We start from the raw sequence: 27,399 nt of genomic DNA, 5'->3' as shown, positions 1-27,399 counted from the left end.
GTGAAATTGATGTTATGCTGAAAACCTCAAGAGGAGGACTACATCCTTAAATCAATACTTTGCTGTTGTTCCTTTGCGTTAGCAACTTTTTCCAGGTCATTCTATGATTCTATGAATTAGTATATGTTCATTTTTTAATGTGCTATTAAATTCAGATGCCCTGTGTTTGCAGAGTAAGAATTTTGGATCACGGTTCTTTTCCTAATGGGTTTGTTTTGCTTTTGAAGGGGAGGGAATGCCTGTTTAAGTTTGAAAAACTCTTAATTCCGTTTTGCTTCTTCAAGGATTTGCAGCACCTGCAGCAGCTCCAACAACAGAATCTCAACCTGCAACAGTTTGTGTTGGTGCATCCAACAACCAACTTGCAACCAGCACAGTTCATCATCTCACAGACGCCGCAGGGGCAGCAGGGTGAGCAAGAAGTTTCCTAAAGGACTTAAGTTCTTTATAAAGATATTTTGTTGCAGGCAAACAAGCAACCAGAGGTATTTAATACTAAGGCATGTAAATTTTAGGGAAGATGTTTGTTACCATAGAGTAGGGACCATCTGGGTGAATATATCCATGGCATGAGCAGAAGTCCAATAAGTATGCAGGCATGGCTTCTCAGGAATCCTTATCCTTTCCCTTCTTTAATATAGTACTCTTTTTTTCTTTTTTTGACAGTTTTGAAATAGTGAGTATACAGGGCACCTCTTTTCCCTATATGCCTTTATTTGGGTTAAAACCTTAAGCTACAAAAATTCATTTACAAAAATTCTGTCCCACCTTTTCTGCAATTGCTAGAGTGCTTCGAGTGTCATGATTGTAATGAACATAAGAAGAGTTCTTCTGGATCAGGCCAAAGACTCATCTAATCTAGCATCCTGTTCTTACAGTGGCCAACAAGATCCCTATGGGAAGCCCCTACGCAGGACCTGAGTGCAACAGCACTCTCCCTTCCTGCGATTCCCAGCAACTGATATTCAGAGGCGTACTGCCTCCAACCGTAGAGTTAGAACATAGCCATCGTGGCTAGACGCCATTGATAGCCTGGTCCTCCATGAATTTGTCTAATCCTCTTTTAAAGCCATCAAAGTTGGTGGCCATCACTACGTTCCAACATTCAGCTTCATTGACTTCCCCTGAGTTCTAGTACTATATAATAGGGAGAGTTTTCTGCCTGCCACTTTTTCCATGACACACCTAATCTTATGCACCGCTCTCACGTCCCCACTCCCACCACTCATCTTTCCCCCCTAAACTTAAAATCCCTTTATGTTTCCTCAGGGGAGATACTCCAACCCCATGATCACTTTAGTTCCCTCTTTTCTGAATTTTTTGTCCCAGCTGTGCAGTATCCTTTTTGAGGGGAGGTGACCAGAAACTGTACACAGTATTCAAAGTGTAGTCTCCCCATATATTTGTTATAACAGCATTGTGATATTGGCAGTTAAATTTTCAGTCCCTTTCGTGATGATCCCTAACATGAAATTCGCCTCTTTCACAGCTGCCGCACACTGGGTCGGGTCAACATCTTCATCGAGTTACCCTCTACAACCTCAAGGTCTCATTCCTGGTCAGTCACTGCCATTTCAGACCCCATTAGCCTATATGTTAAATGAGGGGTAAAAATTTGCCCCAATGTGCATCATTTTACACTTGCTTACAATAAATTGCATTTGCCGTTTTACTGCTCTTTCACCCAGTTTGTAGAGATCCTTTTGGAGCTCAGCAATTTGGTATCGTCAGCAAACTTGGCTACCTCACTGTTCACCCCTAACTCCAGGTCATTAAAAAGTAAAAAGCAAAGGCCTCAATCCTTGTTGGCCTTCACTTTCTTCATCCTTGCATTGGGAGAACTGTCCATGTATTCCTACTCTACTTTCTGTTTCTTAACTAATTCCTGATCCATAAGAGGACTTCTCTTACTCCATGATTGCTAAGTTTATTCAGGAGTCTTGGGTGAGATACTTACCTGCAGCTTTTTGAAATTATTAAGTCAACTTTTGAGGTAGTAAGACAGCATGTCAACTGGATCACCTCTTCCTATATGCTTGTTGATACTCAAAGAGAGAACTGTAATAACACAGGACTTGCCCTTGCAGAAACTATTCTGGTTCTGCTTCAGCAAGGCATAACAATTCTTTCCACCAGTTTTTGTAGAACAGATGTTAAGATAATTGACCTGCAGTTTCCCAGGAACCCCAACCCCACCCCAGATCCTTTTTTAAAAATCCACTGCCGAGTCCTCAGGTATGGAGGTTAATTGACAGTTTTCATATTTTTGTTATAAGTTCAGCAATTTCACATTTCAAAACTCTTGGGTGCCATCTGGACCGGATGATTTTTCAGTTTCTAATTTCTGAAAAAGACCTAGAACTTGTCACCACCATTTGCCTCACTTCTTCTTCTTCTTCTTTAAAAAAACAAAACTCCATGCAAGTTTATTCAGGCACAGGTGTCTTCCCTACATCTTGCACAGTGAAGACAAATAATTGATTCAGCTCCTCTGCAATCTCCTTTTACTCATTTAGCACATATTTGGCTCTTTTGTCATCCAAAGGCCTGACTACCTCCCTGTGCAGCCACCTGCTTTGAATGTAATTAAATAATTTTTGTCAATCCTTGCTTTTATCATTTATTGGTTTCATTGGTTTATTATTTATTGGTCTGCCTGCCTTTCTTTTGGACTAGACTTCCATTTTCTGAGGGAATCCTTCCTACCTCTGATAGCTTCCTTGACTCTGCTCTTTACCACACCAGCATCTTAATGATCCTGGTGGTACCTTTCCCGATCTGTGGAATATATTCTAGCTAGGCTTCTATTATTGTGGTTTTGAACAACCCTGGGGATTCTGGAGAGACTTGTCCCTCTTGACTTTCAGCTTCCATTTTACCAATCACCTTATTTTGGCAAAGTTTCCTCCTTTGAAATAAAATGTGACTGTGTTGGATTTTCTTGGCAATTTAAATATATGTTGAATTTGATAGCATTGTGGTAATTGTTTCCAATCTGCTTAACACATCTTCCACCTGGTCCTGAGTTTCGCTTAAGTTCTAAGTCCAGGGTTGCCACCCCTCTAGTTGGTACAATGACCACCTGTTAGGAAACAGTCATTTAGGATATCTAGAAATTTTATTTCTTTTTTATTACTAGAAAATGCATGTAGCCCATTATATGCGTGGGTTACTGAAATTTCCCATTACTGTAGCATTTTCTCATTTGGATGCCTCCTTGATTTAATCCTTTATTTCAAGATTACCCTGGGCATTTTGGTCAGGGGGATCCTCAGTGCTAAATTACTTTTGGGAGCTGTATAATGCCCCCCCCCCATTTCTGTGAAGGAACCTGCCCCTTTTGGGGTTTCTAGCTTGTTGGACTTGTGTTCTCTCTGTTAAACAGAGCAGCCTCAGTTCTAGACCATGTATAGAGTCTGTATCCAGAGGTCATCATGTCCCACTGGCACTCTCCATTCCACCAAGTTTCCATTATACCCACTGTATCTATTCTGTCATCTAACTTAGCTTGTCTTCTAGCATTATCATATAAATACTTCTACATAGTGTCTTCAGCACATGTGTTACCCTACAGTGCTTCAAACCTTTGAATTGCTATCATGTGCCCCTGCACTCTCAATGCCTATTTCTATCCCTCTCTCCTCTGAATACGGGTAACTTATGGACGTTTAACTTGTACGATTTCAACTTTGCCCGGTTGGAGGCTGGTCAGTTGAAATCACACAAATTAAAAGCACAGAAGGCAAGAGCTTAAAAGCTCTTCTTACACAGCATTTTCCCAGTGCAGAAAGAGCTTCTGAGCTGTAAGACTTGCTTACTGGCTTTTGGTAGATCTTGCAAGAGCCCAGTAAGCAGTTCAGTTCCATTGGTTTTTTGGGAAATGATATACTTGAAATAGATTTCCTTCAGCAGACATCTGCATAAAATACTAAGGAGCTATATGGTCTGTGCCCATAAGACACCATACTGCAGTAAATCAGTTTGATCAAGAGCATTTATGTAATTTTTAAAATTCATGTCTCCTCTCTTTCAGGTCTCCTGCAAGCGCAGAATCTCTTAACGCAACTACCTCAGCAAAGCCAAGCCAACCTCCTGCAGTCTCAGCCAAGCATCACTTTCACTTCTCAGGTCAGTTTTCGATAAATTTTCTTATTCCTACTTGGTGGGGGTAGGATGAGAGAATTCAGGCCATGGTGCATAGCAAAAGTTGTCCATTTTATTATTCTAGAGAGACAATGAACTGGTGGCTACTTCTCACTTAAGAGATTGTTGACATATTCTAAAAACCTTTGCACTTGCGCTGGAAAATGTTGAGCACAGTGTGTATGTGTCATGCTATATTTTACGTATCAAGAAATTACTGGAAAATGTATTAACGCATCTGGAAAGCAGTGATTAGAAGTCTAGCTACTGTCAGAATAGGAATTGTGCTTAGATGCAACTTCTGATGCAACTTCTGAACCAGTCCTAAGTCCACCTGATAACACTTTGTCACTTGCTAAAAAGCTTTATAGCAGAAAAGCCATAAACTCTTTCTGGAGCTGTTTTGGACTTTTGGGACTTTACTCTTCCCACTCACCCCTTTGCTTTGTTCAGTCATTCTCTTTTTTGCATAGTGAGAATAATTGGGAGAAAGTGTACTTCATTCTTAAGCAGAAAAATTAAAGGACAAGGAGACACCTTTGTTTTTATTGTCCTTTTAAAAGAATTGCTCTGTTGAATAAAATTTCCTTTAAGAATACTCTAGATTGCAATACCTGTTTTAGAGTTGAATGTAATTAAAATACAATGCGTATGCTAGAAAATAGTAGAGACTAGCATTTACCAAGAAAAGCCATACTTTTTTTCTTAACCATGCTTTTATTTCTATATGTTTTCTGACTTCACTCTTTGCTTTCTTATATTTCTTAGCAGCCAGCAACCCCAACACGCACAATAGCAGCGACCCCTATTCAGCCACTTCCACAGAGCCAGTCAACACCAAAGCGAATTGATACCCCCAGCTTGGAAGAGCCCAGTGATCTTGAGGAGCTTGAGCAATTTGCCAAGACTTTCAAACAAAGACGGATCAAACTTGGATTCACTCAGGTAAAATGGAAGATTTAAGATCCCTTCACAATGGGTAAAATACCAGTGTTCAGATCTGGAAGGACAGGGTCTATATCACTTTTCCTAATTTATCCTGACTTCTTATGTGGGCTTTTATTAGTGTCTGTGGAGGATTTGTGAATTTCCAAGTGAAATGCATTTTAATTAATGTCAAACAAACATAAGCCACCTTATACCGAGCCATACCATTGGTCCTTAAGTTCAGTATTGTCTGCATTGGCTACTAGCAGTTCTCCAAGATTACAGAACCTGGAGGTAGAAGGGATTTTGCATGCAAATCATGTGTTGTACCACTGAACTACAGAGCTGCCACTTCGGATGGGTTCTGTACAGAAACCACTTTAGTTATCCAAATGGATTAGCTTTGCAAGGAGATCAAGGTGAGTTTGCCGCTACGAATTCTCCTGGACCTTTTGGAAGCTTTTGGTGCCATCATCCACAGCATCCTTTTGGACTGCCTGACTGGGATGAGAGTGAATGGCACAGTTGTTTTATTACTACCTGGTGGGTCAGGTTCAGAAAGTGGTTCTGCAAGACTATGGCTCCACACCATAGCATGTATCCTGTGGGGTTCCATAGGCTTCTGATTTGTCCCTCTGGCTACCACTGCATCACAGGTAGACAAACTGTTCCTTGTGCCTCTTAAAGCTGCCCCATTCCTCCATCCCATCAAAGTTCTTTCCTCTACTTCCCCCTTTTTTTCCTTGCTCACCTCCCCACGCCCACCCTTGGAGCAGAAATCTGAGAAGAAATTGGTGGGCTGCTGCCTTGTGTGCATTGTACTGAAAAGAATACCTCTATACTTATTTGAGAACACTTCCATCAAATCTAGTGAGGTTTGATTCTAAATAGGGCTGAAGATCAGAGTTTCAGATGTGGTGAGTCCATGGCCTTCACTTTGTACGCAGAAGTAAATATCAGTGGTATAAAATTCTTTTTACAAGCTTAAGCTGGTGCACATGCTGTGATCCTCCTGGGCAAAGATAGCCTGACCACTTTTCTCTATGAGAAAAGTTATAACCAAAATGACCCATTGCAACACACTTTATGGGAGATGATATCTCATCAGTTCTAAAAGAGCTCTGTTGGTTCCTTATACATTTCTAGGCTTAGTGCTGAGCGTTGTAGCTATAAAGGGCTTTACAGGCTTTCTTAAGGACTGCCTACTCCTGTACAAACCTGTCCATTTCTGAGCTTACCTGGAGATGTCTTTCTTAAGGTTCCCCCACCTTTTGAGAAAAGCATGGTAGTAATTGAAGATTGGACTTTCCTTGTATTGACATAATATTTTGGGCTTATGAGATTTTTAAAGTGGTCTTGTGGGTCCATACATACAGAAAAGCAATGCTAGGAAAGGATCATCATAATTTTCCCAATAAAATCTGTTTGAGCAGACTTTAATGAGAATCAACTTATTTATGTTAAGCATATATGGATGATCCATGCTTCTGTAGCTTTTTCAGATGTATGCACTTCAAACTCCACTGAATGTATATCCTATGTGACAACCTAATCAATCTTTCCTTAACTGAGATGGACAAAAATTCAATTGTGGATGGAAATTCATCTCCCCCCGCCCCCAAGTCAAAGGGGCACCTTGTACTTCTCTGTTTTGCAGCAAAACATTGTACCACTGGATGACAAACAGCATAGTATTTACTTAACAATTATATTGCACAAGCTATATACATAATTAGTTTTTAATGATAGTGATTGCTTAATTATGTGAGAGGATAGTAATTAGAAAACTGAAGTAATAAATGTTTAATTTATCAAAGTATGTGTGTGAGAGAGAATTATTTGCTGGTGGTACAGTAAGTTATTTTCAGATGCTTATAGATTTATTGTTCTGTCTTTCAGAAATAATTACTCGGTTCAGGTTTATATAGAAGACTAATAAACTAATTGCCTATTGCAGTTCAATTCTCAAGTTAAAAAAAAAATCAAAAGAAGACTTTACAATTTGAAAAAAATATCTAGGAGATTAAGTAGGAGATTAAGTAGTATGGTCATTAGACTCCTCATTGTATCCAAAGGTGGTGGATGTCATACATAAACAAAAATAATTCAGTTTGTTATCCCAGTTGTTTCCCAGCTGTTGTCAATTTGATCTGTCATGAGTTGTACATGAATTAAATGAGTTTATGTACTTGACCCTGATACTTTTTATGTGACTATATGCAGAGGCACTCATTCATTGAGCTGAGATCCCTTAACGTTGGAAGAAAGTGCTTAACTTCACTTAACTGTTGGACTTGAAGGCCGTGGAAACTGATTTAGCCCTCTGTGTTGAGGCAGAATCCCTTAAACAGTTAAACCTCAGATCCCAAACACCTCCATTTCAGAACGTTTACGTTCTCAGACGTTTTTCAGAAGCCAAACATCCGACATGGCTTCCACTGGGTGCAGGAAGTTCCTGCAACCAATTGGAAGCCGTGCCTAGGTTGTCAAACATTTCGGAAGCCAAATGGGCTTCCAGAATGGATTACGTTCGACAACTGAGGTTTGACTGTACATAACACTTCACCAGGCCTCCTCACCAAACAGGGTGCGGGTCAGATACTTTGACCAAGCACTAACTTTAAAATTTAGAAACAGTTCATTGCTAATCAAGTAATTGGCCTTTGAAGATGCAGAATTTGGTGCATTTGGTGACCTGTAGATAACATCTTTATTCCTTCTTGAGCAACACTTTTGCAAGATGGTCTATCTTATACCAATTTTAAAGCATGTGTTGGACATAAATTTGTCAAAAGGACAGTTTAATTCAGTGGGAAGCTAGCATACGTCTATCAACAAGACGGAAGAAATCTGATTGTGTCTCCGTTGTATCTGTCAATAGCTTTGTAATGAGATTTATTTTATTACATCTGTCCTATAGAAGTATATGTTGTTGAGCAACTTGTTTTATTCCCATCTTCTTTTCTTTCAACCGTGCAGGGTGATGTTGGGCTCGCTATGGGTAAACTCTATGGAAATGACTTCAGTCAAACTACTATCTCTCGCTTTGAAGCCTTGAACCTCAGCTTTAAGAACATGTGCAAGTTAAAACCACTTCTGGAAAAGTGGCTCAATGATGCAGGTGAGAATTTCCTTTAAAAATTCCTGAAATACCGCAGAACAACTCTGAATTTCGTAAAGATTTTTATTCCAATGCTCTTTGTGGTGGGGTTCAATTTTGTTATACTTACAACAGATATTTTCATTCTGTTCAGTCTGTTATGCAAGTGGAATAGATTGAAGAAGCATAAATAGTTACTTACTTGAGCGGTCTTTCTGAAGCGTTTGTACGGCACTGGCTCTGATGTGAAAATAATTGGACATATGCAGTGTTTTTCAACCACATAATCATAAGCTTACTCTGGCACTTTTTATTCTTAAGACCAAAAAAAATGCTCAAAAATACATGAGCAAAACTATTGGCTGGTGCATATAAAAAGTTAGCGGCTAACCCTAAATGTGGCCATGTGCAATTAGGTTTGATCAAACCTTTTCTCCTTCAGATCTTGAGAACTGACTTTCCATCTAAGCTGTATAGTATGGCTTTTTAAATAGCAAGTACTGTTAGTTTCAGTATTTCTGCTACATAGGACCCATAGGCTTAGATACTAGATGTCCCTTCCACAAATTGAAGGGCTCAGTCTGTTTGCAGAATGGCTTTCGATCCAATGGTAGTGATGCAATTCATCCTGTAGCCTGCCACACACTACCTCCCGCTCTGTTCTGGAGGGTGCCTCAACTTTCTTGAGCAGATTTGGAGGAGGGGAGGAACAGGGGGCTGCTGGGAGAAGGGATAATTGGTGAAACTTGATGGGAAGGTCCCATGAATGGATTTCTGCTCAAGGGAACTTGAGATCCAAGCCATAGAATTTTTGGATATTTGTTTGTTTGTATGCTACCTTTCAGGACTATACAGTGGTTCACATTATAAAGGAAATTAAATTACAATATGAAATACACTATGTACAATAACTGCATGAAATACAAAACGTACAAAACCAATAACCCGACATTGCATACAGCAAATGAATAAGGTCAGCAGAGGCAGCCTACAAACCCCTTAACTAAAGGCCTGGGATACATTTTTAACTGGTGCTAGAAACTAATTAAGGTGGGTGTCAGTCGGGTCTGTAAGGGAAGGGCATGCCACAATCATGGTACCCTTATTGAGAACACCCTTAGTTATGGGAGTGTAGTCTGGCATCAGGAGGCCCAGTGCTGGTCATTCCTAGGTTGAGGTTGAGGGGCCATTACATGAGTTAATGTGTAGTTGTTTAACCAGGTACTGTGAGTGGTACCTTTTAAAAATATATTATTAGCATGCTTTAGTGACCTTGACTTGTGTTGACTGTTTTCAGAAAACCTCTCATCAGATTCAGCTCTCTCCAGCCCAAGTGCCCTGAATTCCCCAGGGCTGGGGATTGAGGGCTTGAACCGCAGGAGGAAGAAACGCACCAGCATAGAGACCAACATACGTGTGGCCTTAGAGAAGAGTTTCCTGGAGGTTAGTCGATCTGTTGCACTGTGTGCTACTCTAACGGCTGCTGAGTAGTTTCAGCATAGCATGAAATGATAAAACGGCATAAGAACAATTAAATAACATTATAAAATACTATATTACCTGACACACTATGACTATATGAATCACTTCACCTTCTGTCCTTCCCATGTAAGAAGTAGAAGAGGAACTGGTGCATCTTCCCTGCTATGAGAGAGAGATTTCAGATGTATCTGCAACAATTATAGGTAGCTGCTGGCTTTCATTGTTGCAGCTTCCCTGTAAAATGGGAATTCACCCTGTGTCCAAACTATAACTGAGCTCTTCTCTTCAAATTACTACTCTTTCAGAACCAAAAGCCTACCTCGGAAGAGATCACCATGATAGCTGACCAGCTGAACATGGAGAAAGAGGTGATCCGCGTTTGGTTCTGTAACCGGCGCCAGAAGGAGAAAAGGATTAACCCACCGAGTAGTGGTGGAACCAGCAGCTCGCCCATCAAAGCAATTTTCCCTTGCCCAACTTCATTGGTAAGAATTAACTTGAGTTATACCAGACTGGAAGAAATTAAAATCACTCCTATCCTCTTGGTAATGAGGTTAACATAATGCAGATTTCAAAATCTTAAGTTTTTATCTTCAGTGGTCACTGCTGTGTTCAGTACACCACCTATTGCTTCTACTTTGGTCCATATTGAAGAAGACATCCTCCAGAGGGCTTTGAGTACTAAGCGAGACATGAATTGTTGCTGGATTGAGCTGGGTGATTCACATGGGTGTTTGCGTTATACATAGCTTAATGATTTTCTCACTACAAGTAGCACTGTAGCATAGTTCTAAGCTTCAATGAATAACATTCCAAAGCTATATGATAGTATGTGTTTGCTAGCTTCTGTATTTGTAGGTAAGTAGTAAACATTTAAATCTGATTTCTTTTCCTTTCTAAGAAAGCTTAGCTGTTTTGTTCTGACCTCTAGGTGGCAACCACACCAAGCCTTGTGACAAGCAGTGCAGCTACAACCCTGACTGTCAACCCTGTGCTCCCTCTAACCAGCGCGGCAGTAACTAGTTTGGCAGTCACAGGTAAGAGAATATTCAGACTTCCTCAGCGCAGAAGTACTTGCTGTTACAAAGACTGAAATTTAGTGACCTATTATGTCAGAGAATCCCTAGAATCATTTGCATCCAGGGTTGTTTGTTAAGCAACAAGTTTTAATACACTCAGATCCAAGATAAACAGTGCCTTTTGGGTTCTGTTCACAATACTGTACTAACACACAGTGTCCATTGAGCTAATCAGTCCTCTTTTCCTTCCACTTTGGCGCATTGCCCTTTCATTTCATTGGAATCGTGTCTTTTGTTCTCTGTCTGTCTTGTAGTTTTAGATCTCTTCCAGGAGTATTAACTATTTTAGTCTGATTGAAACCATCCTTTCAGGCACCACAGAAACCATCCCCAACAACACAGCGACTGTGATTTCTACCGCACCCCCGGCTTCCTCAGCAGTGACATCGCCCTCCCTGAGTCCCTCTCCTTCTGCCTCCGCTTCCACTTCTGAGGCATCGAGTGCCAGTGAGACCAGCACAACACAGACAACCTCCACCCCCATGTCCTCAGCAATTGGGACCAGCCAGGTGATGGTAACTGCTTCTGGGTTGCAAACAGCAGCAGCGGCACTCCAAGGAGCTGCACAGTTGCCTGCAAATGCAAGTCTTGCTGCCATGGCAGCAGCAGCAGGACTAAATCCAGGCTTGATGGCATCCTCACAGTTTGCAGCTGGGTAGGTATCTGCCATTCATAAAATTTGCTTGCCATTTTAACTATCTAGCCTTCAGGCATCAGATGTCAATACACTGCACATTTAGTACCTTTACTTAAAAATAAGTGCTGTTTGAAAATAAAGATTGCCTTAATTCTTTCTTTTAATTCAGTAGTTCAGCCCATCAGAGATTATTGGCACTTTTCAGGTATAAAAATGTTTGAATGCAAGTTTTTACATTTCTTGCCACTTTTAAGATCGATTTTAAAGAATGCAACCAGTCAATAATAAATCCTAGGTAGAAATGTTGCTGAAAGGATCTGCGTCCGTTTTTGTGATAAACAACGGGGGAAATTCGAATTTGACTTTTAAATTCTAATTCTATGTCTAAGACTGCTCACCTGGAAAGTCGCTCTGTCTTCAGTTTGTTTTTGTTTCCTGTTTTGGGATTGCAGAGGTGCCTTACTCAGTCTCAATCCAGGGACACTAGGCGGTGCTCTCAGCCCAGCTCTGATGAGTAACAGCACTCTGGCAACTATTCAAGGTCAGTGGACTTTCACCAGTCTTCCCATGTCTGTTATGCGTGTGTTTTTCATAGGGTTTTTTCCCCCACAAAGAGAGAGAGAGAGAGGCTACAAATCCTAAACCTCCTTGCTTGGAAATGTCACATTGAAGAGACTTGCTTCTACATAAACATTTACCTTTATATATTCAAATCTCCATCAACCACACATGCACACTTCACACTCATGACAATGAAGGGGTGACATATTTTATTCCAAACTCCTTTTGACATTCAGAGATAATAACTAGTCTGAGTAAAATCAGTATATGAAAACCCCCTTGTGAGGATTTTCACTTAGAAGCCTCCAGGGAAATGATCAACCTTCATACATCAGGATCCTCTCAGACCTTCTTTCAGGAATGAATGCAACACAGTTGAAGGCTGTCACTCAAACACTTGTGAGTTCCTGATACATTGGTAAGAAACCTGAAGCATCAACTGCATGATTGCTATTGCCTCTTATCACTTTATAGGAGGTGATAGTTCAGAGAGGCTGCCAACACATTTCCAGTGCCATGCTGAGACCAGAAAAGCAGACTATTAAATCCTAACCTAGTCCTTGGGGATAAAATTTCACCCCAGTGCATTTTTTGAAAATCCAGTGCTGTGTAAATTCTGCAACAATGTAGTCCCATCTAAGACATTGTTGCCTGCACAGTCATAAACAAACAAGTACATTTTATTCATAGCGATATGTAGCTCTTTTACAGAAGAAAAGTACATATATGTGCAAATGTTCTAGGTGTACAAAAATGCCGTTTATTAATATATTCATAATCAAGCACCTCATTTGTTTGCATATATTTCCCTCCACCAAACCAAGCTAGCAACTGGTCAGGCTTTGCAAGTCAACAAAAAAGCCAGGCGGCAAACTGATCTACTCTTAATATGAAATGATTCTTCAAAGTGAACGGGTACTCCATGAATTAATTATCAGAGCGCAGAAGGTGAATAATACACAATGGCTTAAGCATTCTTCAGGTGGTTGAAATCTGACTTCATATATCTTTATGCATGAGCCTTTATAATACTTTGATGCAGGGGTTGGGGAAGTTTTTCAGCCCCAGGGCCTCATCCCCTCAAGGAGCCTTGTGAGGCCCACATGCCACTGGCATAACAGTGGGCATAACAATGGATGTGACTTTTGCCTTTGTGCAGAGTGTGGAAAGTTCAAAGGTTTCAGTAGGTGCACACACTTAGCCATCGCATCTCTGCAACCAGGCATGTTTGCAGTTGAAGGATGAATTTCAGCTAGGCAAAAGCACTCGAAAAGGGTGTGGAGCCAGGCTGGTGAGGGGTGTAGCCTGTGGGGAGGGGCATGGCACAGGGACAGGATGTGGCCAGGGGAGAGAGCCCCAAGGGACATGTAGAAAGGCCCCAAGAACTGCATTTGGGCCCTGGGCCTGAGGTTCTCCATCCCTGCCTTAATGGGTCTTCACGGCACCTGCTTTTTCCTTTGTGGTGAAAATGGTGTATTTATCTGGATAATAAAATGGTCAGTTCTCAATCCTCAGTCACTCTGAATCCAATCCAGCTTTTCCTCCTGATGTTGAGATGGCTTCATTTACTATTTTTGGAGGGTGTGTGTGTGTGTGTGTGTGTGTGTGTGTGTGTGTGTTTGTGTGTTAGCATCCGTTGGTAGTCAGAAGAAAAACTTCAGTGCTGCTGATGTGTGGGGCTGCGAATGCTGACATTTTCTTCTGCCCCTCTCTAGCTCTTGCATCTGGTGGCTCTCTTCCAATAACATCACTGGATGCAACTGGGAACTTGGTATTTGCCAATGCTGGAGGTACGCCGAACATCGTCACTGCCCCTCTGTTCCTGAACCCTCAGAACCTTTCACTGCTCACCAGCAACCCAGTTAGCTTGGTCTCTGCAGCTGCAGCCTCCGCAGGGGCCTCTGGACCAGTTGCCAGCCTTCATGCCACCTCCACCTCAGCAGAGTCTATCCAGAACTCTCTCTTCACCGTGGCCTCGGCCAGCGGGGCTGCCTCCACCACTACTACTGCCTCCAAGGCGCAGTGAGTTGGACTGAGCTGTGCTTACCCATAGCCTATTTTACTCTGCAGTGAGATGGGCTGCCAGCTGGGTTTACAAACTGCAAAATGTGATTGGTTTCCTCTCACCGTGTTGCTGGGGACAAGGGAGAGAAGGAAAAATACAAAAGGAAAAAAAAAAACCAAGAAGAAGGATTTAAAACTGGGACAAACATTTGCCTAATTTTATAATAAACACTGTCTTTTCAGGATTGCTTCATTGACTGGAGAACTTTCTAACCAAAAATGTATAAAACAAAAAAGGACTACTTATCATTTCCAGCAGTATCAATGACAAGTTAAGGTGGGTTATCAACTCAAACGTAGGAATGGGATTTCTTCTTTCTTTTTGATCTAAATATCTTTTTTTAATTATCATTTATTGGTCTGTTGTACAGGCCATAATGTCATACAAGGTGTTTATAATCTTATCAATCGTGTTGGGGGTTCCTTTCTTAACTGGTACAATTTAGGCAGGCCTGTATTACTGATGTATCTCTTTATGATTATTATTATTATTTTTATAAATATATATATATATATAGTTCGGACACATTTGTCTGCTCCTGGAACAGTTTCAGTGAGCTCCCATGCCACACAGAGGGAGGAGCAAAGAGAGGGAAGCAGGTGAATTGCGAATGTTCTTTAGTTTCCTTTTCCCTGGCGGTATGTTTTTCGGGATTCTCTCAGAAGTGTTGGCGGCTAAGTGAACATACAGAGGGTAATGTGCAAAGATAGTCCATGCTTGTGAGATGGGCGCTCTGATTGGACAGCTGTTTGCTCAGCACACTTGGGCCAAATCTAGCTCTCATTTGCACGTCTTTGGCTCCTGTTGATGCCAAGGGAGGAAGGATTTGGCCCATAGGTTCTGTCTTCAGCATCTGCGCTGGCCACTGTCTTGTCTCATAATTGCATGGAAATGGCCACTTTACAACTGGGAATATTTCTGTTATTTACTTTCTCAGGAGGCTGCCTGTATTGGTGATAATTCATATGCATTCGTTGAACCTTCCTACCAGCTGTTTGGCATAGGATTTCTGAACGCTGCATTGGTTCATCTCTAAGAACTTACTTTTTCCAGTGTCTCCAATATGATTGTACTGAAAATGTTTTCAACTTAAAACATTTCTATTCCAGAAGTAAACTAGGTCATGTGAACAAGTACTGTTTTATGCCAACACAGCAGAGCGTGCTCCATTCTAAATAGTTTGTAATGTTCTTTGACACTGTTCACTGCTCTGGAAAAAGTTGGTAAGGAATTCTCGGAAAGCTGACCAGCGTGCCGTGGAGAGTGTTGTCTTTCTGGTGAACACTGGCATGTTGCATGCGTCTTGCAATATTTCATGCTATTTCTGGGTGATGCTGCTGCTAGCTAGATCATTTATGGCAGTAATAAACACCTCTACTAGAGAGGGGGAAATGTTTCCAAGCAACGTAACAAGTGGTATGCGCAAACAGCTGCTGACAATGGATGAGAGAGAGACTGAAGAGACAAAGATGAACTTAAATGTTATGCTGGTCTGAATCTAAATTTTTTTTGCTGAGAAGAGATTGGATGACTGCAATGTACTTGGAACTCTCCAATCTCTTTTTAAGGTGAATTGAAAAATATCTTCAAGAAGGAGGAGCTGCCCAGTTTTTCTTTTCACTAAGCCTGGGGAGAAGGGGAGTTCTAACACTCTTGTAATTATATTGCATTTCATGCCAAAGGTAATTATTTAACCTCTCATCACCTGATATCCTTTATCACCTGATATCATGATGGCAGTAACTTTATTCTCACTTCCTTCTCTGGCTGCTGATCCCAATTCAGAGAGCTGGCATTAATGCTCAACTAGCAGAAATCTTTGTCTCTTCCTGCATACCGTCATGCTGTTTGCTCTCTGTTCGTCTCTGAATTTCCAACTTCCTGTTTCACAAGCTATTTAAAAATAATGAATTCTTCCTAAAACTTTAAAAACTTGTGAACTGTAAGCAGGGAAGTGAGCAAATGTCCGTCCACCGTCTTATGTGTGTTTGATTTTTTTTAATGTTTTATTTTTTTAAAACTAAGCTTGAACCAAAGTCAATTTCTAGCAAGCTGCTGTACTAATGGACTAGTTTGTATAAGTGCAGTTCAGATGCAGAGAGGTGATAGATGCTACTGACAATTTCTTTTCATTTTTTATTTTATATAAAAATTGCTGCTTGTTTTAATCTTTTTTGGGGGGTGGGGGTGGTCTTTTATATATCCTTGGGGCAGACAAAATCTCAACTTGATTATTATCTAATTTCCGTGGTTTGGTGTGTAAATAGAATGGCAATGGCAGATGGTTACTAATTCAACTGTTCCCACATCCTCCTTAGCAGTTTGGCTCAATCTATATACTGTGGTGTGACTGTCTCCATGATTTCAGTCTCAGTTTAAAAATATAGGGCTATGAATAATACTGTGTGTTAAGGTTTTAAGTGGCCCATAGCAACAGCTTGGAGCAGTCAAATGTATGAAAGGATGGCAGAGGAGAGACAGGTACCCACTATGTTGGTCTCAAGGCCATAGTGTTGACTAGTTTCTACCAAAGGAAATATCAATCCCATGGATTTTTTATTTTATTTTTTTTGTCCATTGAAATTAGATTTGTGTTTTTTGGCGTGCACACATCCATACGTATATATTTTAATAGAGGAGATGGTGATGACTTCTGAACTGTGGCATTTATTTAGCTATGAATTTCAAACATCAAGGAGGAAATAAGCCCTTCATATTTATGTACAAAAAATAAAGAGAACACAGCCCTGTAAATCGCCCCAAAACTCTCAAGGATTAAGAGAAGCTGTTTATTCAGTTGACTGGCTGCCTCTTCTTGGGTTCACTGTTTGCAGTTAGAGGACATGATGAATCTGGAACACTAATGTAGCTCAGATGATGGCCATAAAAATCTTGCTGTAGTATTCACAGTATTCACATATTGTTGGTGTGAGCACCTTTAATCTTTATTTCTCTTAGATTCATGCCACGGCCACACTACTAGCAGATTTCACAGCAGGTTCTGGTGAAAGAAACTGGAAGCTCAAAAAACATGCAGCTAAAATGCTTTAGTTGAATTGTATTCATCCTATTTTACATATTCCATTCCTCATATCGCTCATACCTAATGCATTGATGCTTGTTCACAGCAGCACAGAGATACCTGGTTCTGAATAGCTGTCACTATTTCGTGTTGATCTTGGCTTTATATTTCACATGGCCATATTAACACACACACACACACACACACACACACACACACACACACCTCTTCCCATTATAGAGCAGCCAGCCCCAACCTGGTGCCCTCCAGAATACCATTGCCATCAGTCCTAGTTGTTCTGGAAGAAAGGCTGTTCTAGAGAGATGGATAATCAGCTTCTGCAATACACACTTCAACAGAAAATCAGATCCAGATAACTGGGGAATCTGCCCTGGAACCTCACTGTTAGAATACATTTCTCTTACCACAAAGTTACAAGGATAATCACAAAAGTCATGAACGTTCTGGTATAGTGAAAATTTTCTGGTCACTACCAAGGTCATTCCTGTAATCCAAAACAATGTGTGATACCTGTGTCCCTAATATCCAGTACTAACCATTCTTCCATTACTGCATTAGTTGAACAAATTAGTCCAGCATTCCAGTGTTGATTTTAGATTGTTGATTTTATTTTCATTTTTTCAGTCATGGGTTATTAGGCTGTTATTTCATTTCACACAGTTTCAGATCTGTTTCATAGGCCAAAGTCTGAAACGTTTGCTTGCAAACTTGAGAAATTTCAGTACACCTTTCATTACCAAAAAGGAAAGGAGTAGGTTAATCCTCATACCTGCAGTTTCCACAATTGCAGGTTACTTACGAAAATGGCAGAGTTCAGTCCGTGTCCCTTTCAGATGAGTTGGAATGTTTCTATTGATTTTAGAGAAGCCAGAGTGCCAGAACCTTATTGGGTGCAAATACTACTTCCTTGAAAGGTGTGAAAAATGGGGATATATTGAGCAGACATCTATTCAAGTTACCCTAAGTTGTGTGCACTTAGGGCCAGTGTGGACACTTTCTGTTGTAGGAGAGTTGTTCTTCCATCTGAATACATAGCTTATCATACTGATGGACAAACTCACAAGGTTCATAATTTCAAAGTAAAGTTGTTCTTCCACACCTTTTTGAATCTGCCCGTTTATACCAATTTGCACATTACATATTCCCATGTATGAGGCTCACACATACGAGTAATGTCTGAGTGTGCCCTTACTTTGCAGTTCACTGTTTTGGGGGGCAGAACATTCATGCTTTTCAGACAGTGTGTATAGATATATTTGACCGCTTCCTTTGTAAGGTTTGTGCTTATGAAGTGTTATAAATGTAAATGTGTGATACTCAACTATGCTTTACCCAGAGTAGACCCATTGAAATTATTGGACCTAATGTAGTCGTCGTCCTTAATTTCAGTGCGCCTACTCTGCATAAAAATTAGTTGAGTACCACCCTATATCTCTACATTATTTTGCCATCTTGAGAATGTATAACTGGTCCATATATCTGTGTCAGGGTTGGTGGATGGGAGGTTAACCAATAATTCTGCAGGTCCAAGCAAGTCTTCCAGGCAGTCTAGCATCTCAACCTTCACTTGAGTGATAGATTGCTAAGACTGAAGAGCAAAGGCTGAGACAACGGTTATATAAGGTAGGGTGGAGTCTTATTGGCTCTTTGGGTCACCTTATTATGACCATTTGTAGTGCCAGAGCAGCAGAGATCAGCCCAACTGTTCACTCTTCCTGCATGCTGCCCCACTAGCACCGGCAGTAAGATGTCTGGGCCATGAATTAGTTTACCTTGGAGATAAGCAAGCATGCCTAATGTAGGAATTGTCATTAACCCAGGGCACTCAGGAGTACCAGTGCAGTGGATTACAACATATGACAGAAATGAGATGGAGACAATTTCTCATAAAAGGGGGGATCTGAAAAGTTTTTGCTGATTTTCCCACCTGCCACCTAAATATGCATGCCACGTGAATGTGAATGGACAGTGGTCATTTAATGTCACTTCCCCTGATGTATAGAGTTGGATCAGATGTAATACTCCCAATATCTTAACCCTGACTAAGGAAGGTGGGCTGCAGGATCCCTGCGTTCATGTTAACCATGGCTCAGGTGAGTGCCAGCACAGACATTAACCGTGTTTAAGGCTGACAGAAAGAGGGTAGGGAAATTGCAGTCCTACAACCTGCTCTGCACTAAGTCTGTACCTGCTCAGAAACATTACAGAGTTGCTTTACAATGACATGATATTTATGTGAGTTACCAGAACCCTGATGCCTGAGCCTGTGTATAAACACGGCTAGGAAAAGCTACAAACGTGATGTTATAAAAATGGGTCGCCTGGGTGTCCTGTGATGGAAAAGCAGTTGTGAATGGTGAATCCATGCTATATTTTAAAAATAACTCCTAAGCTTCAATTGCCAAGGAAAATACCTGATAGGTTAAGTTTAGTTTTATGTTGATTGTCATCTAAGACATTTTTACTGGATAAGTTCAACCAAAGATGTTATTGATTGAAGTTATAAAGGAAGAACAGAAGTACTTATTGCTGAATTTCCGGTGCCAGAAACCAGGCTTAAGAGTCCATTGTTGCCTTATCTCCTTCCCTTCCCTATTTCAGTTGTATATTATGTGGGCTTAGGTTGGTAATATCATGCTTTAACTGTCTTTCTAATTGCTGTTCTAAAAACCTTGGAAGAATGTAGGCTGCCCATTACAAGATAAAGCCTGTATTTTATTTGCTACCACACTGATGGCTTATTTCAGTTAGTGGATGTTGGGCTATACTGCAGCCTAAGCAAAGACTGGCTCTGATGCAGTGTTTGGCACCTGAGGTGGAGGGTTCATGTGATTTTTGCATGGGGATTTATTTATGTTCAGGATCTAGTAGGAACTTTGTGAGACCACATTCAAAATGAACATATTTGCATCAAATATTACATAGGAACTGTGAGCACTGAACAGATAACACATAGATTCATTCATTCATTCTTGTAAGTGATAAGATGTGGGAAAATACCGCTCAAGTCTTGCTTTATGAACATTTTCCCCAATTTAAATGTAATCTTGCACTGGTTCCACTGTGGGGCCATACAGTTATGCTTGGGGTTTGAGCTGCAGTGGCAGTTAGCATCACAAGGATGCAAAATCCACTAACTGACTTGATTAGTGTTTGGTATAATTAAAGCTTTTGCTATGGCCTTGTTGCTTTTGGAGCCACACAAGTGTAGCAGCTATATTTACCATACAAGTTCCTTTATTAACCTTTCAGACGACACTTTTGTTACGTAGAATTATTTAACAATATCTTATCGATGGCTATATTTTTCAGTAACATAATTTCTTGTAATGGAAGTGCACATTTAGGCAGATGCATCATTTCATCATATTCGTGCTGTTAATGACCTTTTTTAAAAAAACAACATCCCACGTAGAAGTCTCTCTTCTGCTTTGAACCTGTAATCCTTTCTCTCTGACATTAGGAGTATGTTTATGCTCGATCTGTATGTGCCTACATGCACTTTTTAGAAGATGAATTCTAAAAGGGTTCTAGAGGCTCATAAATGTATATAGGTATAAACCATTATAGATAAAACACTACCAAAGGAGAATCTGGCTGGCTGATTATGGTTATTCATCTCTAACCAAAACTTCTCAGGACTCATTAGCCAATTTTTTTACAAAGTTACAATCTAATGTTTTTTAAGCAATACACTCTTTTAAGACATCCACCTGCAAAGTTCTTGCTCCATGCAGTTATTAGGCCAAGTCGAACTTGCCAGTAGGGAGCTTTCCATTGGCTTAAGTGATAAAAGTTGGCTGAGATCCCTGAGCTTCTTGAATGGACTTTGATGCCAAAGTCCATGCCCTGTATGAACAGCTTCAGAAAAAAAGGAATGCACCTGGAACTAGTGCCAATTTACCCACAGTCTTCTTACTTTTGTGAGTGTTGTGGGATGGCGTACTGTCCAGTTTGTAAACATTCACCCTCCCCAGTGTTGGCTTCATGTTGGGAAGGGCCCTTGAGCAGAGATCTTCCATGGGTTCCTCCACCCTCCTCGGTCCCTCAGCAAATCTCCCTTATCACTGGAGCAGGACAAGGAGACTCTTGGCAGTAGAGGGCCTTGGACAGATGCCCAGCCATGCCAGTCCTCTCTGTCTTTTTGCTGTGTGCCCAAAACGTTTTCAGATTACACAAATTTAATGAAAAGGCATTTGATTAATAGTCAATGGAAAAATGAAACCTATATTTCATTTCCACTTTTCTAGGGAGACTTCCAAAAGTTTAGAATTCTTAATACAGACATCTATATAGATTGTGAAAGAAAACTTGAGATATATTGGACCTATATATTGGAGCATTGATTAGTTGCCGCAGCCTATCCCTAATACATTTCTGAATCGGTTTTGCAATGTTGAGTTCAGCCTCACTATCAACAGATCACATTAGTCTTTAATCCTCCTGGGATAATATGCAGGATGATAAGAGGTCTGTTCCACACATTTCACTTTCCTACATACAGATATAGCATCCTTTTAGGAAATTGCATCATAATGTGCAGTGCCTGTTGCTATTTTATGCATAGACATTCTCTGTGAAGGCAAATTACAGTGTGTGAAGTGACTCTTGAGTCACACTGGAATTAAATTAGCTTTATTCTCGAGAGAAAGAAAGGTCGTAGTCACACTGCCTGACATTGCTTTACTGCTATGACCTTTACTGACCTTTGTCTAAACATGCGGTATACATGTAGTTGGGCTGAATGTTGGCATGAAGCATGCCAAATGTTTTTGACCCTAAGGAGCAAAATGAAGGCTTCTCCTCTGACATAACTTGGGAGTCTCTTTCCACCCCTTCTTGTCTCTCTTTCTGTAAGCAGGCATTGTTACAGGGTTGTAGGAACAATGCTTTTTGGTAGCAGCTGGCTTTCTGGCACCTTTTTTTTAATAAAAAAATACCTCAGCATAGCTTTAGTATCATTTGCAGAATGGAAAATCGGGAAAGAGAAACTTTATAAATAATGGAAGTAATTCTAACTGTAGAGTTTAGTTTTGAAGACCCTGACTTATGCTGTATGTATTTGCAGTTCTGTATTTAGGCTACAACTTTATAGGGTATGGGGTGGGGGAGGGGAGGAGAGAGAGTTAGCTGGCTAGAAGGCAAATGTTGCTTGCAACGTCTTTTTCTACTTTGTCATTGGCTATCGTTGTCAACACGCTACATAACAGCAGACATAACTGAGCTGCTGTATTGCTTCCAGGGTCCTTCTAGGTGTGCATGACCTCTGCCTCCCTGCTTTCTTTCTATTGGCAAACCAAGGGCCTTGGTGGGGATGTAAATATTGAACAAGTTTATGTGCTTGGAGGAGGGCATACAAGGAGATGAATTAGCAACCCATTTTAGTCCACGTAGTTGCACTAGGGCTGCAGGTGGGCCAAGACTTTTACATTTGGAAAAGGAGGAGGTTATTTGGGAGAACAAAGTGAAACAGTTCTTTTTATCCCTGATTGTCTTGTTATTGAATGTAGTATGTGGTAATTAATTTAATTTTCTAATAGCAATGCTAATCCTGTCTAGACCAAAAATAGCAGAAGAGAAACCAAACTAAATGCTAACCTGCTCCTAGTACCTGAGTATAGAGTACCTGAAAGAGATAAGATTCTATGAGGCAGACTTCAGGAGAAAAGAGGATATATTGGATGTGGGTTTCTTTTTATGGAAGGTTGAGTCATTTTTCTCTCACAGGCACATGGTTCAGATTTTGGATGGCATTCTTGGGAGACTTCATCTGCTTCCATCCTGACTCTGAAGCATCTCCTTTCTCTGATTGCAGAAAAATACAGAGTGTGTGTTTGTGTGGGGAAGTATATTTCTAGGGGTGGGAGAGGAAAACCTGAGCTTCAGCTGGAGGGGGAGAATTTCCAATGTTTTGATAGGAACCAAAGGTATACTGCTTAGTTTTTGGCAGCTCTGCTGTTTTCAGGATGTCTTCGGCAAAAAAATGTGTGGTCTTAGAGGTTTGGTTTGATGACTCTTGACTTGGAGGATCTCCTCATGTGTTGGTTTTCCTACCTTCTTAATGCACAGGGTTGGTTTGGATACTTTTTCTGAGGACATGCTGGAGGCAAGTTCTGTTCAGTACAACACCCAAGATCACAAGCAACTGTTGGATGTAGGGAAAACTTGGTTTTATTCTTAAAATATCAAAACTGCATTGTCCTCTTAAATATCAAAACTGCATTGTCCTCTGTTTCACATCATTTCAGAAGTCCTGTGGGTTTTCATAGTGGAAAACCTTGGAGACGTCTTTCTTTCCTCCCCGGAATAGCTTTGGGCATTGTCACATTACATGCTGTTGGCTTGATGAATTGCATCAGTCAAGCCTGACGTGTTCATGTGTGAAGCAAGGGAGAAGGTAAATATATATTAGTTGTCCAGCTATTCTTCCTCTGGAAATCAGCTGGGTTGCAGAACTTCCCTGGAAAGCTTTACTAATAGACTTATTGTTCTGACATTATGTAAAGTGGTATTAATATTGTGTGACTTTTCTAAGAGCTAGGTAGATTTATAAGTAGGTAATAGGGAAATGGAAAATGACTTCTCAAAGATAAGAGCACTTGGAACAAAAGATGTGGAAAACAAGGTGTGCTTTAAAAGAAAACAAATCTGAGGAAGGAAATGAAACAACCAGTTGGGAGATGGGATCATGAGAGAAAGATCCTTAGTAGTATGAGGAAGGTTGGAATGTCTCCCCTCTTCTGCCTTATTTCTCTTTACCTCACTCAGGCGAAAATATGGGTTTAATAGTTTGTTGTCGGCTCTTTCCCCAAACATTTCTAAAACTCTGATCTTTGTTCTCACCAAAAATTCTCTCTTCACTTTTTACAATGTAGAACCCATCAAAATAAAAGCCTTCCTGAAGTATTTCTAGCAGAAATGTCTTTAACCCACCAGGGGGCCATAAGTGTAAATGGTGAATGTTTCTGGCAAGAGTACTACAGGAATAGTGGTAAATATTAAGGAGTACAGATCTGTGTCAAATTAATATTTGCACAATGCAAGCCACCCACCCTGGCCAACAGCCTTGGAACAAACACCTTTTGTCAGGGCTGGGGGGAAACTGTCACTTGTCCCACCTAATCCATGTTAGCACATTGGCATTTTTGATCCAGTTTCTGTATTTGAATTTGAGGAAGAAGCCACAGCAGATACCCATATACTGATTGGTAGGTCACTTCCATTTATTTGAACCTCCCTGGAGGAAGATATAGGCTTTTCTCTAAAATCCAGGAGATAAGAGGTCAGGTGCAAGTGCATTTGAGAGCATCACGGGACTCCGGCCGTTTTGCGCTCCCCTGGTCCCACCGTGTCGCTGTTCCATTTCCTTCTTCTGTGGTAGTGTCTAAGGCTAGGTGTGAGTAGGTGTCGGGTGTTTATCCGCCACAGGTACGGGAGCTGTCGTATACCTCATTTCTAACTCATAACTGAGTAACTTGCTTTAACTTTCTCCAAACCCTACAGAGTTGCCAAGACTGCCCTCCCTCCCTTGATTAACGTGGAACTCTGGCTTATAGCATCCTGTGACCTGCAACCTGGGGGGGCGACCCCCTAAAGCCTCTGAATGTCGCTGCTTAAAAGCTACTGCAAACTGAGGGCAAATTGCAATCTTCTATTTCTTTTGGTTACCAGGGGTCCTCTCGTAGTCTGTGAATATCCATCTCCACTCCCAATCCGTGCATGAAACCTCCATGCTGCCTTCTCCCTCCCCCCTGGTGAGATGTCAGGGCTATAATGTACTGCAGGGTCAAGGCAGGACCCTGACGGCTCCTCTCAGCCAAGTGCTGCATGCATATTGCTCGCTACTTTTTAATTTTGTTTCTCTCATGCTCCTCCCATATTTAATTTCCTTCGTTTATTATTTGACAATCTTGTTCCTCCCCGTCCCCACCTCTAGGCTAACCAGAAGCTGCATCCCTGTCCCTTCTGCCATTTTACTTTGAATGTAGTTTTCCCACCCTTTGGAAAGAGAAGCTTTTCCAGGTCACGGTGCACTGCTATATGCCGAGGGGGGCGGTTTCTTTGTTTTGTTTTGTTCTTTTAGAAATTTCCAGCCAAAACCAAAGATTTCCTAATGATTGTATAAACTCAAAACAGACAAACAAACAAACCAAAGACAAAAGGGGCGTCTTCAGCACCAATCGTATCTCTAAGATGGCTCGGCCCATCCTGTGCTAACTTGCTTGGGAGACCAGGTTCTGTTTGACCTCCACAAATCCAAAGGCGCACAGCCGTTGGGAGGGAGAGTTCAGTGGGGGAAAGGGATGGACTCCACAGATTGGTTGTGAAGCTGAAGACATTGGTGCATGACTGGCGGCTCTGGTGGGTGCTTTTAACCCTTTGGGAGCTGGGTGATATTAATACACGCTGAGGTGCACTTCTGAGCTCTCTCTCTCCCCCCCCCCCCCGCCACTGCTTGGAAGAGGCTGTCCTGTTGTGCAAAATCTCTGAAAAAAAATGTTTTGTTTTTCTTTCTCTCCCCCCCCCCCACTTCTTTTTTGTTCTTTAATTATTTTTGCAGCACCACTGTGCAACTATGCATTGTATTTCTCAACCTTTTGTGCTAGGTAGGTAGATACCTATGACTTTTTAAACTTTGGGGGAGGGGGGGTTGCCAATGAAGGAACTTTTTACATGGATCTTTCAAATCTCAGTTGATTAGGGGGTGTTTGGTTCTAGGGTCATACAAGCTCTATCCCAAAGCAAAATCCAAATGTTAATAATATTAGCCTGATGCAGATACCAAAGATAATTTCTTTCCTGCAGAACCTTAGACTTGTGTATTAAGTACAATTACCCAGCACTTGCATTAGTCTAACCTCAGTAATTCCAAAGCTTAGATGTATATTTTGGTATATTTCTGGGATATTAAAAATGTCGTTTAAATTCTTGTTTGTTTCAGTGTAATGCTCTTAAAGTCATAGCATGGAGATAACTGAATTGTCTTATTCTTAGTAGTTTGAAATAATAGTATTTTTGTATGTTTTGGGTGTGTCAATGTATGTATTAACACAACAGTTTTCACTGCCTAGGTGTTCATAATTGAGAAAAAGTGTACATAATCTGTGATTTCCACCAGATTGTCGATTTAGATTGCATTTTCTCTGATTGCCATTCCCAACAGGGAGATCTTTATTCCTTTTTTTTTTAAAGAGACAGCATGCTTATAACAGTGAGATTGTACTTTTGCCTTCCCATAAAGGTCCAATTCCCTGAAAACATTGTCCTTTAATTTTGAAAGGTGAGGCAAGACTCAAAAGTGTAGCAATTGAATAACTAAAAGCATGGATATTGCTATGCTAGGAATTTATGCTTTTTGTTTTTAAAGTGGGGGAGAGGCATCTTGCCAAGAAAGCTATGGTTTGGGGAAATTGATTTAGAAAATCCTGAGCTCTTCCTATGGCAAAAAAGAGAGATTTGTGTTGATTACAGAGCTTCCCTGTCGTCAACCATCAAGTTGGCTTATTTCTTCCTCAGGCCTGCTAATGTGGTCAATTGTACAGCTTAATTCACATGAACACTTTGTATCTAACTGTGATAAATATATTAAGATACAATGCATTCTTGCCTAACTTTAAACTTGAGAACTGTAAGGCCCTAATTTGAAACTGTGTGTGTCTCCAAAATGGAGATGAAAAGGATGCTGTCTCTTTAAATATACCTTCTATTTTTTCCCTAGTGGCTGCCTACAGGTGGCTGTGGGCATTGAGAGAGACTGTGTAGATTATAGTGAATCAGGATGAAAATGGTAGATTTTGTGTAGATGCATTTGTCTGCTGTAATTTTTATATATATAAAACTTACTGTAACTGTACAGTTCATTTCTGTTGTAAACATCATTAAACCATTTTTCCAAGTGTTTTAACATGCATGCACTGGTTTGTGGTTTTTGAACAAGTGAAAGGAAATGGCAGAACCTTGTATTTCTGTTGTTTTAAACCTGACAATCCGGAGCTGAAGGATGTTCCTCCTTATTTTCTCCCAACTACAAATTACAAGACATCTCAGGTTAGAAGACTCACATAAGTGGACAGCAGAAACAGGTAAGCTGCTCAGTTCTGTTATTCTGCAGAAAATTTAATTTAGCAGATTTAACTTACGGCTTCCATGTTGAACAGGATGTGTTAAATTCTTTCAGTTAAGTAACCACCATGTTCAGATCTTGTGCAGGTTGTCTAACTAGCTCAACATCGTAATGCACATTTCTTTAGTATTCTCTACATTTGTGTCCTTGACAAGATAATTTGTTTATTGCTACAGGCGCATGTGTCATGCATACTACTAGTTTGGTCCTACAATAGATATTGCTGCCCTTCTAAAGTC

General features: G+C 40.7%; 1 protein-coding gene across 8 annotated transcripts in view; it reads left to right on the top strand.

Annotated features, from left to right (window-relative positions):
* POU2F1 (POU class 2 homeobox 1) overlaps positions 1 to 26,947 on the top strand; it is a 97,651-nt gene extending 70,704 nt beyond the window's left edge. For 4 of the 8 annotated variants that reach the window (XM_028726820.2, XM_077927245.1, XM_028726823.2 and 1 more), the window contains 11 exons: positions 285 to 411; positions 1,490 to 1,558; positions 4,034 to 4,128; positions 4,912 to 5,088; positions 8,050 to 8,191; positions 9,468 to 9,613; positions 9,958 to 10,137; positions 10,584 to 10,689; positions 11,044 to 11,386; positions 11,821 to 11,909; positions 13,645 to 26,947. In XM_028726820.2, the coding sequence (XP_028582653.1) occupies positions 285 to 411; positions 1,490 to 1,558; positions 4,034 to 4,128; positions 4,912 to 5,088; positions 8,050 to 8,191; positions 9,468 to 9,613; positions 9,958 to 10,137; positions 10,584 to 10,689; positions 11,044 to 11,386; positions 11,821 to 11,909; positions 13,645 to 13,955 (1,785 nt within the window). In that variant the 3' untranslated portion in view covers positions 13,956 to 26,947. The remainder of the gene's footprint in view (positions 1 to 284; positions 412 to 1,489; positions 1,559 to 4,033; positions 4,129 to 4,911; positions 5,089 to 8,049; positions 8,192 to 9,467; positions 9,614 to 9,957; positions 10,138 to 10,583; positions 10,690 to 11,043; positions 11,387 to 11,820; positions 11,910 to 13,644) is intronic. The other 4 variants (XM_028726825.2, XM_028726826.2, XM_028726821.2 and 1 more) reach the window with 3 other exon arrangements.
* Positions 26,948 to 27,399: the final 452 nt, after the last annotated feature.

Source organism: Podarcis muralis, chromosome 4 (genome assembly GCF_964188315.1).
Source record: "Podarcis muralis chromosome 4, rPodMur119.hap1.1, whole genome shotgun sequence".
In the NCBI taxonomy this organism is placed as follows: Eukaryota; Metazoa; Chordata; class Lepidosauria; order Squamata; family Lacertidae; genus Podarcis; species Podarcis muralis.
Note: the sequence above shows the minus strand (reverse complement) of the source record. Positions and strands in the feature narration are given on the sequence as shown.